The sequence below is a fragment of the Pimephales promelas genome, chromosome 10 (assembly GCF_988280905.1).
Source record: "Pimephales promelas chromosome 10, fPimPro1.hap1.1, whole genome shotgun sequence".
Classification (NCBI taxonomy): domain Eukaryota; kingdom Metazoa; phylum Chordata; class Actinopteri; order Cypriniformes; family Leuciscidae; genus Pimephales; species Pimephales promelas.
In genome coordinates this window covers 3,785,335-3,804,272 of record NC_142778.1, presented here as the reverse complement: position 1 = coordinate 3,804,272, position 18,938 = coordinate 3,785,335, and the positions used below count along the sequence as shown (strand labels likewise).

Sequence of the window (18,938 nt, the reverse complement as noted above, 5' to 3'; positions counted from 1 at the left end):
CTAGTTTCTACTGGTGTAATTACTTTGATTTAATAACATGAATTCACTTTGGGCAATACCGTGGATGTATTTTATAGCAATATTTCAGCATGTACCATTCTTTGCATCTTGGCCTTGGGTCCTCTGAGCTCAAGACTTGCACCTGGACGAATGCTGACTTCCCTTCCTGGCACAGTCCTCTTCAAAAAGAAGGACACTTTGTAGGGTTCTGCACACTGAAGAATTTTTAATGCGTCCTCATATTTCACGTTATCAAAATACACCCTGGCACTTAGCAGCTGATCTCCTGCAATAACACATCATCAAAAATTATTTATACCTTACATGATTTCTCTTAGTACATCAGGAAACAAAATTAATTCAGTACACACGTATTCAGCATGGAAATGTTGCACATTAAAGATTGTGAGGTTAAAGTTGGTTCTCCCATGAGTCTTGTCTTCATAGTGTATTTGACATGGCACTTTGTAATGTAAAATACAGTCCCTGAGTACCTTTCTGTAGGCTGAGGTGTTTTGCTGCTGGGGAGTCTCGCAGGACCTCTTGGATAAAGATGCCACGCTCCCCTCCACCCACCACACTGTACCCACTAGCTCCAACTTCAGCCTGTGTTTCAACAACCACTTCCACAAGCTCTGACAACTGGTTATCCTTTTCCGCCTGCTCATAACATTTACAAAGTAAAAATGATGAAGGGTGAGGGTCAAACAAGAAATTTCTTTTCAAAAACAGGTTTCTAATTGTGCGTTCACACCGGACGTGAACAGCGCGTCAGGCGCAAATGATTTCAATGTTAAGTCAATGCAAAGACGCGTTACACGCGTAAAAATTCTTGCGGCACGAATAAGGCGAAGAGCGCTACCGCGTGGTAGACGCGAATACGCCTCATTCGCAAGTCAATTTCGCGCGAACGGTGCGAATTGACAGACGCTCAATTTGCACCGTTCGCGCGAAATTGACTTGCGAATTGAGCGTCTGGCGCGAATTGAGCGTCTGGTGCGAATTGAGTGTCTGGCGCGAATTGAGCGTCTCTGGCGCGAATTTTGCTACCGCGTGGTAGACGCGAATACGCCTCATTCGCGCAAACGGTGCGAATTGAGCGTCTGGTGCGAATTGAGCGTCTGGCGCGAATTGAACGTCTGGCGTGAATTGAGCGTCTGGCGCGAATTGAGCGTCGGAAATACCGCTGACCGCGGCCATCATCCAGGCGCAGCTTCTGGAGAGAGCAAATGGTGAAACTAGCCAAACACGCCGCTGTTCTACTCTCCAGTGCAAATACAGAGCGGTGACTTTCTCGATGAATGCTCGGTCGACATAAAAAAATGGCCGCCAATGGATTTTGATTCTGACGCGTGTAGATTTTGCTTCAAACTTTTGTTTTTACACGTGTCAGTTTAACTATTGACGCGCAAATTAACACAAAGTGGTCAAGCGTCAAACTAGACGCAGTAGACGCGAATTTGACGTGCTATTCGGGTCCAGTGTGAACGCACAGTAAGGGTTTCTAAAAGCTGTTAGTCTCGCATTACACTAACTATGCTTTGAGTGGTATACTTTCATATTTTCAAATGGGCTTAAGAATTTCATATTGTATTCCACAACAATGTATTTTTTCTTACCCCATTCTTATTGTCTGTGTTGGGGGGTTCCTCCATGTCTCTAGGGGTGGATTGGGTGTCTCTAAGCTGGCTTCTCTTCCGACTCAAAACTTGCTTTAGTTCTGCATGGAGTTTTTCCTTCTGAACCTTGGAAATGAATATGGAGAGAAATTAAGATCGAGAGAGGAAATTCATATCTCCACATGGCTGGCTCACATAGAGCTTGGCATATGATATTTGTAATACTCACAATTCGCTCTGGGCTGTCCTGTTCATCTGCTGAGATGCTGTGGTGTGTACTTAGATGAGGGCCAAAAGGAGGTCTATCTGAGGGGGGAGAGCGTCTTTTGTTCTTTACCTAATTGTAAAGTGGCAAACAAGGCAGAGATAAGATCAATAAAATAAAACAGCCACCTTTTTTCACTTTAAAGTGGTGATGGTTTGGCTAGTGGCTACCTACGGGAGAATCTCTGGTTTCTGGATTCCCATGACTGTCCTCTCTGTCAGAGTCTGAAATTAGAGCAGGTTTATGTCAGCAGCTGTCAATCAAAATCACTTGTTTGTAATAACTTTATTATAGTTTTAATAATGCATTTCGGCTGATTTACACTAGTGTTAATTTCATTGACAATATCTATGATGAAAAATGTTTGTTAATTACCTTTTTTTCCATGACTATGACAAGACAACAACACCAACGTCATAACTTTGAACATATCAACATGCAATATCATTGACGAAAAATATTAATTGAAGTTATAATATTACAGACTGTTTTTAACAAGCCGCTCTTACGAGGTTTCAAGTCAAGATTTTAAATCCTCCAATTAGAGCTGAACTGTAGTAAATCCAAACATCTCTCGACTAGATTGTGGTTGCTCAATAAACACTCTGTGTGACAATACGCAGTCTTTTTGCTCTTGTTTTAATAGAACAACATTACTGTCATTTGGAATTATTGTAATGTAAAATATTCTCAGATGACAATCTTGATTATAATTTTGAGAAAAATAATTGTGATTGTCAATTGAACCATTATGCCGCATGATGAAAATGTGACTACTTTTTCATTGACTAAAACTAGACAAAAATTCACAGACACTACGGCCCGTTTACTTTTCACATAGTCTACAGGGCTTAGATTAAGCCAGAATTAGGCCTTAGTTCAATTAGAGGCTTTTATAACCATGCATCACCCATCTTGAGACAAATCAATGACAATGACATATTTTAAGATTTGTCAGTGCAAGTTGCTTTGAGTTAAAACAGCTCAAACATGCATTTTAGTCTGAGACTAGCTTAAAGGTACAATATGTAAGACTTTTTTTTATCAAAATATCCAAAAACCATGTGCACAGTGTTATATATTTCTTTCAAATGTGTGCTTACATAATCCTAAATATTTCAAAGAATTTGTAAATTCAGAGAAATTCACAATTTTAAATAGTGCCCGTCTCTTTTAACTTGTAGCCTGTCAATGACGTAATATCCGCGTTATCCCTGGTTTCCGCTTGTACTGCCATAGTAACCATGGTGACAGACGTGGGCAACTGCGTTACGTCTAGCTCACGCTGTTGTTGTTTAGTTCAAACATTATGGACCGTGGCAAGCAGACTTTGAGACAAAAGGAGAAATAAAATGAGGATCAATATCGGCGTGGCGTTCTCGAGATGCCGACTTACTTCGACTTGACAGTGTTTCACGAGTCACGACTTGATAAGGATGCCGCTCTTGCATGTACTTAATTAGACAGGTGAGCAAATGTACATAAAACTAATCAATGTTATATAGCTCAACATGATATATATATAGAAAATGATCCGTATGTATTCTAATGTTGATCTCGCTTACTGCTAGTCTCATACAGCCAACAAACTAACTAACTAGCATTATAACTTTCACGACACTCAAATGCAGTTTAGTGTGATAGTGTAGACCAAGTGAAACAGCGCTGGGTTACCTCACAAGTTTAATTCATCAAATAAACCGACCTATGTGAATAGTAATTCAGCACTTGCGTGTAGTTCGGTAGAATGAAATATCCTTATTCCTATATATCCGCGTGACTCGTGTGTGGCGCTGGTATACGTCTCTCATTAGCAATCGAGCCCTGCTTCATACCACAGTCATGTTAAAAACATGAATGTATTCACTTATCCATAAACATTATTAGATCCATCGGCATGATGACAAGTTTTATAATTCCGCTTATTCACTGCGTCATCAACCTATGCTAATTACATATTTTAGCTTTAAGCCTTGTCTGTGAAACTAGTCGACTAAAACTTTTTGGTTCCCATTGAAGTCCATTATATGGAGAAAATCCTGGAATGTTTTAATCAAAAACCTTAATTTCTTTTCGTCTGAAGAAAGAAAGACATGGACATCTTGGATGACATGGGGGTGAGTAAATTATCGGGTGAGTAAATTATCAGCAAGTTTTTTTTTTTTTTTAAAGTGAACTACTCCTTTAAAAATAGCTGATAAAATTAACATTAATGTATACCATGTAACACAGTGAAAAACAGGTATACTTTTTCATACTTTTAAATAGACTATTTATTTATCTGTGGTCCGCTTGAAAATTTTCAAATTCTTTCAATGATATTACAAGACATATCATGACATGCATATTACATGCATAATGTCTTCTGCGTTGGCTAGCATCAACCTCACTATATCAACTGTGTTGTTATCTCTGAGACTAAAAAAAGATCATCAGGTTAGTAGGCCTTGTGTCCTCTCTCAATCTGCATGGTTCTCGTTCCTCATTTGGCAGCGGTGTCTGGTATCTCTCTGTCGTAAGAGTGCAAGAGATCTGTAGACCAGCGAGTGGGTAATTTCTAATGGGCTAAATAACCTGTTACACAAGACAGGCACACATAACCTGGCGCTAGCAGGTGCTTCCCAATGTTTCCCAATCTTATTTAGTCCCACAACCCCTTAACGTTACTCATGTTATACTGCTAGTTGTTTTTTAAATACACTGCAAAAATCAGGCAAAATAATATTAGTTTATGCATGTCTGTGTGCCTACGATTGACAGGCCATCACGAGTGTTTCCCTGCCCATGTCCTGACACCCCACTACCCTACATAGGACAAGCAGTTTCGAAAATCGGGGGATGGGTGTGTGTGTGTTTATGTGTGTGTATTTTCTGTTTCTGTTTGAGAGTGAAAATGGCAGCTGTTCCCTAATGCTATGTGTCCAGAGGAGGGGACAGAAGACTGGGATGGTTCTGCACATAACTGATCTTTATATAAACATGCGGGCCTGACCAACATGTGCTTCTTATACAGAGCTGAGAGATCCTGCTGTTCAAGTAATAATCAAGCTATACACCTCAGCCACATAACCACAATTACGCACAGCTATTGAATTATCCCGTTCTATAATTAAATACTTACTTGAGAAAGAACCTGAGAAAGTTAAAAGTTTGTTTGGAGGTAAGAAAAGCTCATTTACACATAGATTATAATGGCACCAGCTGTTCTCTATTCTTGGGAACTGATGCGTAACGTTGAGAACATTGATACAGAGGGAAATTAAAATGTGATTTTCCACTTCAGAACACACCAAATTTAATTTGTTTATCATGAATTATTTTTTTTAGAGAAAATGTTTTGCTCTAGTGGCCAAAAATGATACCCAGCCTAGGAAATCTTAGCCTAAAAAAATTTGTTAAAGGTTGTGTGAGCGTATTATGTATATCATTTGAGCTTCGGCACACTTTAGATTAGGGTCCAATTCTCACTATACTATTAACTACAACCTCAATAAACGCCTAATTACTGCTGCTTATTAATAGATAGTAAGTTATGTTTAGATATTGGGTAGGATTAGGGATGTAGAATATGGTCCTGCAGAATAAGGCATTATGTGCTTTTATTGATACTAATAACAAGCCAATCTCAATTGGACACTAAACTAAAGTTTTACCCAACTGTTTTATTTACATGCCAAATGCATGTAAATAAAATGCATGCAAAAACAAGAGAGAACTTGATATGTATATCAAGGTTTTTCCCTTGAGCATTTTTTTTGCATATAGTAAAATAAAACTTAGCGTAGTTTGCCTTTTATGCCAAATAATTTTGCCAGATAAATACCTATGACAATAAGAGTGTCCTTTTGACTGATAGTGTATATAATTGTACCTTTATTTTTATTTACATAAATGAAATTAATACAAATTGAGTTAACTTCTGATTCAAACCAATTGCCTGCGCCTTCTCTGTTCTATTATGTCCTATTGAACACACATGCCTGCCACTTACAGGGACAGCAGAGGACAGGGGTGTAATTCTGTCGCTGTTGATTCAATACAGTCACAAGATCATTTGGTATGAGAATAGGCACTTGATAATGGCACAAGAACTACAACTGGACCACTGCCATAAGCCAACAGTGTCCCACACGGGTATTTATCCATCTCTAATCCAAACAAAGACACAAGGATTAGTAGTGTCCTGAGATGGTCTAAAATAAGCAAACTCTATTTGAAACTTTGAGAAGGGTCACAAAGATATCTTAACTTATCTAAATAGCTTTTTGTGTTTCTGAGAAACAAGGTCAACTACTCGGTTTAAGTCACCAATGGTTGTGGTTGTTTGTTTCTGATATTCTCAGAAAAGATCCGAGACTTTCTTTAGGCTAAATGTGAATGCTTAGAAAACGAGTTTTGATTATTACTGATAATGTGAAAAAAGGTTCACCTCTAAAAAAAATCTGTCTTTTAGTGGTTTAATTTTGCAAAACTGAGAGTCCATTATAAAAGCAAACATGAGAGTCCTTTGTTTATTACATTATTTACATTTATTACATAGCATTACTCCTAATGCAGACATAAAATTAGAGTTTTGAAACTTAGCGTGGAGATCATGTTTGTGTCCACCTAAATGTTAATTAAATTCATTGCATATATGCACTCATATCAAAATTACACTCTCTCTCGCTTTTGTCCAATCAGAAGGAAATTAAAATATAAACATCTTTCGTTATCTGTATATCTTCTAAAAGGGGGGAAAATGAAGGGAAAAATATGCCCTTCTCAATTAGTCAGAATTGCGAGTATTTTCACTCAGCACGTACGTCCGGCCTCAGGGGAGGCACACACATGGACTGGACTCTCCCGAGGGTGTGTAAAGCCAAGGAGGAAATGCCTCCCTTTAAACAGGAAGATAGGATATCTATTGAGATAAAATAAAACCAACACCAAATCTGAGAGAAAAACAAGTTAATTAGTAGTTAGTTAAGTCCAGTAAAGCATGGGGGGTGCATTTCCAGTACAGCGACGTAACTCTGCATCGTTAAACGAAATAAACTAGTCGCGACTCATTTCCCTAAACCGCAGATTTGTCGATTAATCACGTTGGTTAATGATATTATGCATGTGGTGGTGTAGCACATGCACACTCTTTAAAAACGGCACTTTAAATGTCTTGACAAACTAAAAGACAATTGACATTATATTCAAAATATAAGCCTAAATGTCAGATGGCTTATTTTGCTCAAGATAAGGATTTATTAAGTTCACATGTTATAAAAACAATAAACTCTGCTTCTAACCACAGGTTAAGAGTAGTTCCAACCACACAACTTGATGCTGTTTGCGAACGAACTATGGTTTCGGGAAACACCGCTGATAGCTTGCGACCATAACGAAGCTTTCGGGAAACACCTCATCAGTGCCATTACAGGAATGCATGATTACAAATTCGCTTTGGGCTTTCATTTCTGACCAAATAATAAAATAAAAAATTATTCTCTTTAAACATCAGTGAGGCCTGTGATATTAAAAATGATGTTAAATCTGAATATTGCTTATATGTTGTTATTTGTAACATAAGATGGCGCATTATTATTTTAACTTTCTAGAAAACACTATTGGCGACCTACAAACCCATATGACATACACTAACCTAAAGTACTATTATGAACATCTGTTCAATTTCTCATTAATGCAATGATCTAATCAACCAATCACATGGCAGTTGCTTCAATGCATTTATGGGTGTGGTCCTGGTCAAGACAATCTCCTGAACTCCAAACTGAAGGTCAGAATGGGAAAGAAAGGTGATTTAAGCAATTTTGAGCGTGGCATGGTTGTTGGTGCCAGACGGGCCGGTCTGAGTATTTCACAATCTGCTCAGTTACTGGGATTTTCACACAAAACCATTTCTAGGGTTTACAAAGAATGGTGTGAAAAGGGAAAAACATCCAGTATGCGGCAGTCCTGTGGGTGAAAATGCCTTGTTGATGCTAGAGGTCAGAGGAGAATGGGCCGACTGATTCAAGCTGATAGAAGAGCAACTTTGACTGAAATAACCACTCGTTACAACCGAGGTATTCAGCAAAGCATTTGTGAAGACAAAACACACACAACCTTGAGGCGGATGGGCTACAACAGCAGAAGACCCCACCGCGTACCACTCATCTCCACTACAAATAGGAAAAAGAGGCGACAATTTGCAAGAGCTCATCAAAATTGGACAGTTGAAGACTGGAAAAATGTCGCCTGGTCTGATGAGTCTCGATTTCTGTTGAGACATTCAGATGGTAGAGTCAGAATTTGGCGTAAACAGAATGAGAACATGGATCCATCATGCCTTGTTACCACTGTGCAGGCTGGTGGTGGTGGTGTAATGGATGTTTTCTTGGCACACTTTAGGCCCCTTAGTGCCAATTGGGCATCGTTTAAATGCCACGGCCTACCTGAGCATTGTTTCTGACCATGTCCATCCCTTTATGGCCACCATGTCCCCATCCTCTGATGGCTACTTCCAGCAGGATAATGCACCATGTCACAAAGCTCGAATCATTTCAAATTGGTTTCTTGAACATGACATGAGTTGACTGTACTAAAATGGCCGCCACAGTCACCAGATCTCAACCCAATAGAGCATCTTTGGGATGTGGTGGAACGGGAGCTTCGTGCCCTGGATGTGCATCCCACAAATCTCCATCAACTGCAAGATGCTATCCTATCAATATGGGCCAACATTTCTAAAGAATGCTTTCAGTGCCTTGTTGAATCAATGCCACGTAGAATTAAGGCAGTTCTGAAGGCGAAAGGGGTCCAATGTTCATCTACTGTCATGCACATTTTTTGTATGTCATTGAATTGGAAAATAAAATATCAGTCCAAGTTGCACACTTTTCAAGCAAAATATTGCACACACACACACACACACACACACACACACACACACACACACACACCACATACAGTTGCTATGCTTCAAAAGATAAATCTATATATTCAAGATACAATATATAATGGCTGTATATATACCCAATATGGAGATATAACAATGACACCATTCTTGTTGGCAATGCGGTGCATAACAATGGACAAAATTAGTGTAAGTTACATCATCTCATCCACAACAGCAGCATCAGCCTGAACAACAGCTTGTGGTCGTTCCTCTTCCAAACAGAATCTGACTCTCGTGAAAGAGTCTGCATATTTCAGCGGCATCACAGCCTATCTATAGCGGCATCGCCAACCCCCCGTACCCCGACAGTGCACCGGTGTCCCATTAACACATCTGACTCCTGAAACGTGGCAGGAATGGCACTAGTATCACACACACAGACATTATTCCCATACTTGTGTTGGGAGGAGCTGAATATGGGCTCTCCATTCCAGTGATGCACATGAAGCATCAAAACATATCAAACATCGCTGACAGAGTCTGCAAGTCATTCAGCACAGACATTCCCCTTAATTGTACAGATAAAGAGTACTAAAATAATATTAATGAAGTAAAAGGTCAAGGTAACGAGAACACTTTCATGACGTTTACACTTTACAAAAAAAATTATGTTTACTCTTTTTTTTGTGGGGGGGGGGTGCTTGTTACAGTACTGAGAAATACAAATGAATGCACTTAATGGGTTTGGTTTAGAGTCAGTTTACTGTTATTACTATAAGTATGTAGCATGTAGGACAGTAAAATAAAGTTACTACATTCATAATAATGTAATAATGTTAATACGTTTTACTGGTTATTTAATATTAATATATATTAAATGTACATTAACAAATGTTTAACTACATGACAGAAATGACACTAAAGTAGGCCATATTTTGCTTTACCATAGATGCTTGTCAGTACGTTCACCTTATTTCAAAGACTTTAGAAGTCATTATGTAATTGCCTGCATTTTAAAATCTTGCTTCTTGATGAATATGATCCCGTAGGAAGGGTCTTGTCCTTAACTCTCAGTGTCCGCAAATCTCATGCTGCAATCTTAACTATGGCATGTATGTTGGGCCATGAACTCCACACAGTACCGTGAGACCGATCTTATGACCAGAGCCACAGCTGTCGCAACCGTGTACTGATACAGGAGACACACACACACTTCAACTCAACATTTCAGTGCTTTTAGCAAGTATGTGGAACATTAAGACACTCAGGTTAGCTTCTTCTGATCTGCAGTTGAAAATCATTATCAGCATTCAGAGTTTCTTCCATTATGAACATATAATAACTTGATTTAGCACACATGAAAGAAATCCACAGCAGCCAAAATCACTGAAAGCACCAAAAACAGTGATTTTTTTTTCAGAATTGTGCGAATACTCTAATCACCAAGTCAATTCCCATATTCATATTTAGCTGTACTAAAGTTTCCATGTCAGAGAGTCTTGTCATTGTGAGCAAAACTCACCACAGCAATGCCACCCAACACAAGTCATATTACCTTTATTGTTTCCTTGTGCAGAATCAATTATTCCCTCAGTAACAAACTCTCTCTGTCTCCCCCTTCTCTCAGCCAGCGTATTCTCTGACTGACTCGCACTGACCGCGACATTAGCAGTATTATTATGGACTCTGACAGGGGAGGCGGTCAGCAAGCCAATCGGATAAAGCCATACACAGAGGGTGAGAGAGTGGGCTTGAGGAGCGTCTCAATATCATAACACAAAAAGAATATGGCCTGAGATTTCAATAATACTCTACTCAAATTAACAATATCTGAACATATGAACAAAAGAAGTTGTAATATTGGACCTCTAAAGCCAAAACGAAGACGGAATTATGTTTTTGAGTTTAAGGAGAATGACAGTTCACTCTTTTGGTCTGGCAGTTGTTGTCTCTGAACACCCGAGTAAACACACATCTTTCTGTCCCTCAGTGAGGTGTGTGTGCTTGTTTTTTAGGCATCCTTCCCATGAGGAAACCGAGCCGGGGTGATGCCCAAACAACTCAAACTGGTCACAAAACACTGCCAAAATTCATTAGCCCCTCAGCGTGACATGCAGGTGTGTCAAAATAGCACTTGGAGCCTCTATCGCCGGGGTCCCGGCGGTCCGGGTGTTCACATTGTTGTAATGCTGTTATTGTTAGTAGGATAAGCAGTGTAATGAGTCAGGTGGAGGGGAGGCTTCACTGGCATAAGGTGAGGTGTTCGGTTTATTAGTCAATGCAACTCTCAGCAGAATAGCAGCCAAGAATCTGGAGCTGACAGCTGGCCGTAGACTTCATGTGACACACTGATGGACTGACAGACAGGCAGTGTGATCACATGACAAAGCAAGCCAGAGGAAAGAAACATGTATCCTTGTATCCTTGTGGATACTGTCAACACGATTTCATATCCTAAGGCTTTGGCATTGATTCATCGCAAATATAAATCACATACTTTCTTCTGTTCTCAGATAAACCATTATAAATATTTGACTTCCTTCTTGAACTTCACCTCCCTTTTTAAAACAAGCTGACAAACTGCAGAGTCTAGGGCTGTCAAACGATTAATCGCATCCAAAATAAAAGTTTGTGTTTACATAATATATGTGGGTGCACTGTGTATAATTATTTTGTATATATATATATATATATAAATACACACACATGCATGTATATTTAAGAAAAATATTATTTATATGTAAAATATTTATATTTACATATCATATAAATTATTAAATCTATACACAGTATATACATGAAAATATTTCTTAAATATATACAAGCATGTGTGTGTATTTATATATATAAAATAATTATACACAGTGCACCCACATATATTATGTAAACACAAACTTTTATTTTGGATGCGATTAATCGCGATTAATCGTTTGATAGCCCTATTTAAAACAAAAAAGTATATATGTTTAATCGCATTAAAGTAAAAAATAGAGGTGCATATTAAATCATTTAAATAACTGAATAATGTCAAAAACTTTTGTTGTGCTGACACGAAAAACTGGCAATTAATAAATATTTGTTTATTATTAATTTTTCCTGTGTTCTCAGTTTTATATTCCCTGTTCTTAATGACATCATACACCATGAAGTGACATCATTTTCAGCAGGAAAACAGCACATAGCATCAGTAAGTATGAGCTTTATGAATTTATAAAAACACTATTCTATTTAATATAATCACAATACTCTTAATTTTGATTACTTTATTTAAAATTCAGATGAACTAATTAGTAAACAATTTGATTGGCCCCATTGACTTCCGTTGTATTTTTTTTTTTCCTACTATGAAAGTCAATGGAGCTGGTTATCAACATTCTTCTAAATATCTTCTTGTTTGTTCAACAGAAGAAATAAAAGTCATACAGGTTTGGAACAACATGACGGTGAGTAAATGATGACAACATTTTTTATTTTTGGCTGAACTATCCCTTTAAGTGCGAACTGAATGTAATGTTTTAGACACTTAATTGCCTGTTATTTACAATTTAATAAAAAGTTAACCTTAACCCTAACAGTGTAAATTTATGTTAAATGCAATAGTTGAATTTAAGAGTGTTTCTGGGTGCAAGTACAACTATATATGTAATTTCATTGTGTTTCGAATACGCCTGACAAGCATTTTCTGTAAACCAAAATATATTTGTATAACTGTAAACTATACATATACTAAAATGTAATTGAAAAAATATTTAATTAAACATTTGTATTGATGAAGCTGCAAATTAGTACATTTAAAATATATTAACTCTTAATGTAATAAGACACAACGCATACAATTATATACTTTACATGTATGTTGGTATGTTACTCAACACATCCAAGTAAGTGTACTTCTTTAAAGCATGACAAAAGCATCATGATTAAAAATGTACTTAAAAAAAACTTTTACAAATGTCCTTGTTACACATTACATGTAGTTACTGTATTAATAACTATAATTTATTCATGATTACATCCAACTAAGCCTAACCCACACCCTAACCCTATGTAGTTTTTAACACAGTACTTAAATGTATAATAACCCTGTGTAAAGTGTAACCAAAAACTGTACTTAAGCGTGTTAAAGTGTATTCTTTAAGTGTCCTTTGATTTCATTAATATATTATCTAAAAAAAAAATCTGATTCAACACAATTACACACACTTCTTTTTCTGAATGGTTATGATGTCAGCAAACCCACCTGCATCTGAAGAGGGTGTCCAGGTGATCCGGAAGATCCCTCGTAGACACTCACACATGGCTCACACACACACTGAACATGCATCACACGCGGCGCCACTACGGGTCAGGCCTCGGGTCGGGTCTCTGCGAGTAGATCGCTTCCAGCGAGCGTGAAGGGGAGACGGGCACTGACTCGGGAAGAGAGGGCAAACACATACAGGAGGGGGTCAGGGATCCAAACAGAGAGTGTGCATTCGGCTTTCTTTGTTGGGGGGCATGTCGGTGTCAAAAGTGAACGAGAAAAAAAAAGAGATGGATGGACAGAGGCCGACAACAGGGAGACGGGACAGAATGCTGCATTAGCCGGCACTGAGAGTCAGCAGTTTGCGGCCCCTGACTAAAGCTCCTGCCTTTTGTTCATCCGTGCGGAGGCTTTAGTCCAGGCCTTGTTATCGGGCTTAGTGAGAGACCACTATCAGGGCTTCTGTCAGACAGAGCTCAACAGCTCCCACAATATAATTAAAAGAAAAACACATTCCCTCACACGCAGTCACAAACAGGCCCGAACAGGCACAGGCCTCTGCCAGCACACGTTGAAAATGACCAATTTTTTTTTTTTTTTTTGCATAAATATTATGGAAGTCAATGGCTTCACTGTTTTAATGCTAACATTGTTTAATATATATTTGTGTTCAGCAGAAGAAAGAAACTCATACAGGTTTAGAACAACTTGAGAGTGAGTAAAATGATGACAAAATTGTTCATTTTTGGGTGAACCATCGTTTTTTAGTTATGCAATTTCATATTCACTTCTAAAATATGGTTCAAGTCTACTGCCGAATGTACTCGCGTAAATGCGTCTCTTGTGTTTTCTCGCGCAATGCGTCTCGTGTCGCATTGTGTTTATCGTGCAATTTATACGCGAAAATGAGTTTTTACGTGCATATGAGACACAGTTTTCGCATGTATTTGATATGTAGTTCATTTGTGTGTAGGCTAATACACACCTTGTTGTAAAAGCCTTGTTCACACTACATGATTTCAAAACGCCAGGCTGACACTACATGACTTGCTCTCTGTGAAATCAGGAGTGTTCAAGTTGTTTAGCTGTTCACACCACATGACACAACACGTGATTGATCCGCAACAGGAGGTAACGCACTACACGAGTTGACAACGCACTACATAGAGATACAACCACGATCGGATGATAAGAGCAAATCATTTTTGACTCTAATGAGAGCTGTTTCAGTACTATGGTACGGTCTAAATCCTGAAAATAATCAAATAAATAACGAGTTGACAACAACTCTCGTCACCCAACGATTCTATCTTGTCTACAAACCACGTTTTGTCACGAAAACCCACGCAATAAAACAAACCAGAAATGACGCGAAACAGCACGCGCGCCAGAACAGAAACTAGTGCCGCACACTGTTTGCGCGATGATTTGCTCTGAGAAAAAAAGAAAAAAAAAAAAAAAAAAGGCAAAAATAAGATTTACCTGGTGACCTCAACCCATGCCTTGCTCTGATTGGCTGTAGCTCATGATATCACTGAGGTTGAGTCGCGCGACGGCTCTGGATATCTAGCATGCTAGATATTTTTCTGGGCTCGGCGACGCATCTGCGAGCGTCTTTGATGCGTTGTTGGCTCTTTCATACTAACAGATTGGCAAGCGTTCATCGCCCGCTAATCTCCCGCGATTTGCACACAATAACACCCTGACCTGTCAGCGAGCTCAACGATTTGCAAAACGGGCTTAAAATCCTGCGTGCTATAAATAAGCATTTAGTGTGATCGGTTTGGACAAGCATTTATGGTAAACTGGAATATGTATTTTCTATTGAACTTGTATATGATTTAAATATATTTGTACTTGCACATTTGGTTTTAAGTTGGAATTTAGTTCATTTAAAATATATTACCTGTAAAATGTAACTCAAATAACACACTTCACGTACGTACGTTAGTTGACATATCAAAATGTGTACTTCTTTAATAGCCTACATGACAAAAGAAAGATCATTAAAACACAATGTACTTTGTTTTTTATAGTTTACTTCTTAAAGAGCACACTCATGACGTTTAATAATAGCATGTTTGGACACTATATTTATAACACACTTAAAGCTATAGGGTATACGATTTCAAAGATTGTTCATTATTAATATCCTCGTTTATATGCTGGTTATGGTTATATAGTACAATCCTAACAATATGAATAGAGAAAAGTGACATAGGTCAGGGATCAGGTAGCACAGAGGGGAGGGGTGTGTGTGTGTGTGTGTGTGTGTGTGTGTGTGTGTGTGTGTGTGTGTGTGGAGGGGCGGGATGAGTTTTTTAAAACTTCCCTACCGTCTCAGGCTTTCTCGACCGATTTTTAACATCGTATACCATAGCTTAAATGCACTTTGCAATAAGGTATAATATAGTCTCAAAAACATGGTTTAAAATAACTGACGTCACAACAACTACATGGTAGCCATATGACGTCAAGGAGTGGATCTTTAAGCTCGAGTGAGTGAGAAAACATTTAAATATGTAATTCTGGCGAGTCTTGGATACAATTATTGACTACAGGGGGACTTTAAGATTTGAAGTACACTGCAAGTGCACATTCACTAAAATTATAATATATATGAATACATAATAATACAAAAAAATGCACATCTGGCACATTATGAACAAACAGCCTCCATCTAAATCATGTTCTGAACTGAAGCATCTTGAATAATGTTAATTTCTCACGCATTAGAACCACAGAATCCAGGCTCGTGTTTGTAAACATATTCATAATTCATGCTCAGAGGATACCGCCTTAAAAATGCATGATTACCTCGTACTAACAACTAAAGCTACATTTTTGGAGTACAGGCCTCGTCTCTGTAAGATCTTTGTACATCAGCCTTATACAAAATTAAATTGCCCAAAAAAAATTATCGTTCTATTATGCTGAACACAAAGCATCCTAACTACACTAAAATACTTGATGTACACTGCAGTGCGGACCTTTTGAGTTTTGACCAGAATGCATGCTGGGAATTAATCACATGTTTTAATCCTTTGACAAGTACAACCACAGCAAACATTCAGATGTGTTTGTGCTGCCGCTGAGCCAGAGAGAGCAGTGTCATGTACAGGTATGAAACAGCTTCCCGGTATCATTATTTTTGTCACAATAATTCATAATATCACAGAAGTACTAAGATCAAAGTGTATAGACCATTTTGCAAGATGTAAACAACACTGGTCCAGAAACACTTCCTGTTTCAGTTTGTAACTGTTTTCTTTATTTCGCATGTAAGAAAAAATCTTAAAGATGATGTTTAACTTTTTGTTTCAGTTTTACATGTTCTCTTGGTTGTATTTTATCCCAGCTTTTATGTAGTGTTAAAAACTGAAACAGGAAGCGCTTCTGCACCAGTGTTGTTTACATCTTGCAAAATGGTCTATAGTTTGTATGTAAACGCTGATGTCTATGGTAGATATTAAAATAGAGTAAATCATCTTTTATAAGTAACTCGATGCTTCAAATAAAGATTACATGGTTGCACCAGTTGCAAAAAATGTACCACTGAATCATTCATTCAAGAGATTTGTTCAAAAACGCGATTCATCCAGCAATGTCTTTTTAAAGGGTTTACTGTTTTAAAGTTTACTGCTTTTTTCTTGATTGTGTTTATGGGGTGCAATATAACATGTATTCGTGGTTTTTCTTTTTTTAAAAGTCTTATTTTTCATAAACTTTACCTTTATTGTCAGCCGCGCTCTCCTCTGTCCCCTGAACGAGCGGTTGACTTCTTGAGTCAATGAAACCACTCCCTCAGAAACAGGCAGTAGGCTCAGATTGGTTAGTTTGGGCCAGTGTGTTGTGATTGGCTAAACTGTCGCTCACGTTATCCGGAAGTTTAACGCCCATTACCTTTACGGGCGGAACGTGTCTGGGCAACGGAGATGTAAATAATGGTGTTGAATTGCAGACCGAGAAAGCGGCGATGAAGAGAGTCAAACAGAACCTCACCACACACGGCTCTTACTAAACGTTTCTGAATGATAATTTGCTACATTTTTTTAAACTTTATACACGTTTGTTTTACACAATAGCATCTGACTGGCAACAATAGCAACTGACTGGCTACTAATGTTATACTCAAACAGCGTTGGCATTAGTTGTTCTTGATCAAATCAAAAATAACGTCATAAAGCATATATACATGAAAAATACATTTACAACATTAGTACTTATACAAAATTCAGGTCCATAATGTTTGTACACGTTTGTCACACAAAATAGCATAACTAGTAACTTAGCCTAGTGGCTATGAAGCCAGCGCTGGCATTTGAAAAAAATAAAACACAAGGCTATGTCTGGAATTATACATGCGAATACATTTAAAATGATGAAGTCTTAGCCTACTTACAGGTTGTGGCCCAACAACTGCTGCCTCTGGTTTTAACGTCGGAACTGCTTCATGTTTTAGTAACAGTTTCTTGTTGAATCCGGCATTGAACTCGTGGAGATTCTGGAAGCTGTCTTCCGTAAATGCGCAGCACAGAGAGCTAGATTACAATCGTCATTTTCAGGAACATAATCAAACATTTTTGTATCCATTGTTGACGAAGTACAGCTTCAGTGGGAAGCCGAACACAGAAGACCTGACAGCTGGGTGAACACAACACACTCGACAGCCGCAAAAATATGGCCATGCCCTTTTTTGCATTTTCCGGAGGGAGGGTTGATGTAAATGTGTGGGTTAGTGACGTCTAAAACCCAGCTGTAGTCCCAATCCAGTCGTTTTTGTAGGCATTAAACTTCCTGATTTTTAAAAGACGATATCTCTGCTTACATTGAACTTTCAGCGCTGCAACTTTGCAGATAGGCTACTGTTCATGCACCAACAGCAACATTACACACTATTTAAAATGAAAAAAGTGAAATCGCAAACACCCCCCCCCCCCCCTTTAATTGAGGCATTGAATCATTCATTCTAACCGATTTAAAAAAAAATGCATTCAAATTAATTCAAACCAGACAAAGCAATAATTTATTTAACAGGACAATGTATTCAGTGACAATGGCACAGAGAGATACAAAAAGGGACGTGTTCTTAACAAAACCCTATGCACAATAGTTGTTTTCAATTACAATATGATAAAAGATCATTCTCATATATTAAATGTCATGTTCTTTTTTTTATACACAATGAAATGTTTATCCCTAATATAAACAACAAGTTCCATATCTTCACAAAAGCTGACTTTCGTTTCGGTCCATTCTCACAAGGTGTCCTGAAATGAAAGATTAGAGAAGATTGATTAATTATGGATGAGAAATAAATCAAAAATAACATCTGACAAAAGTGTACATGTCAAGTAGACGACCAATTTAGATTAGAATCTTGTGTAGCGTCATTTTGAGCTAGTACAACCACATCACACCTCCACCCATCTTCCCAAGGGTGCTACACACACCCACCCACTATACTCAAACACACCCACACACACTAGTTCTGTCGAGGCGACCCCAGCTACAGAGTGTACTCTGCAAGGTTTGGGGAGATGCTCGGGATTGCTGTCTGCACCCTCGTCACCACACCGGCCCACAGACAGGACCGGGTGGTAATTAAAGTGCAAGAGGTTTCACGTTCACACACACACACACACACACACACACACACACACACACACACACACACACACACACACACACACACACACACACACACACACACACACACACACACACACACACACACACACAAACACACACAGTCTCCCAAGTCAATACTGGAGATATTGAAATGCTTGAGAACCAAAAACATGTTGATTGATTTGTTAGCATTGTGCCCACATGTTGTGCCCATACTTAAAAATAATGTGTCAGCTATGAACAATGTCAGCATGAAACACATGCACACATTAAAGGGATAGTTCACTTTGAAATTAATTTTTGGTATGT

At 38.3% G+C, this 18,938-nt stretch overlaps 1 protein-coding gene and 1 long non-coding RNA gene across 7 annotated transcripts in view; one reads left to right on the top strand and one right to left on the bottom strand.

Annotated features, from left to right (window-relative positions):
- LOC148977284 (uncharacterized) overlaps positions 1-18,938 on the top strand; it is a 155,620-nt gene that overhangs the window by 20,771 nt on the left and 115,911 nt on the right. The gene's annotated exons all lie outside the window — the stretch shown is intronic.
- prx (periaxin) overlaps positions 1-18,938 on the bottom strand; it is a 34,463-nt gene that overhangs the window by 12,751 nt on the left and 2,774 nt on the right. For 3 of the 6 annotated variants that reach the window (XM_089135279.1, XM_089135278.1, XM_089135280.1), the window contains 6 exons: positions 12,996-18,268; positions 2,059-2,108; positions 1,849-1,956; positions 1,620-1,745; positions 495-660; positions 96-286 (listed from right to left, as the gene is read on the bottom strand). In XM_089135279.1, coding sequence (XP_088991405.1) covers positions 96-286; positions 495-660; positions 1,620-1,745; positions 1,849-1,956; positions 2,059-2,108; positions 12,996-13,053 — 699 coding nt within the window. In that variant the 5' untranslated portion in view covers positions 13,054-18,268. Of the gene's footprint in view, positions 1-95; positions 287-494; positions 661-1,619; positions 1,746-1,848; positions 1,957-2,054; positions 2,109-10,310; positions 10,396-12,995; positions 18,269-18,938 lie in introns of those variants that run through there. The other 3 variants (XM_089135281.1, XM_089135282.1, XM_089135283.1) reach the window with 3 other exon arrangements.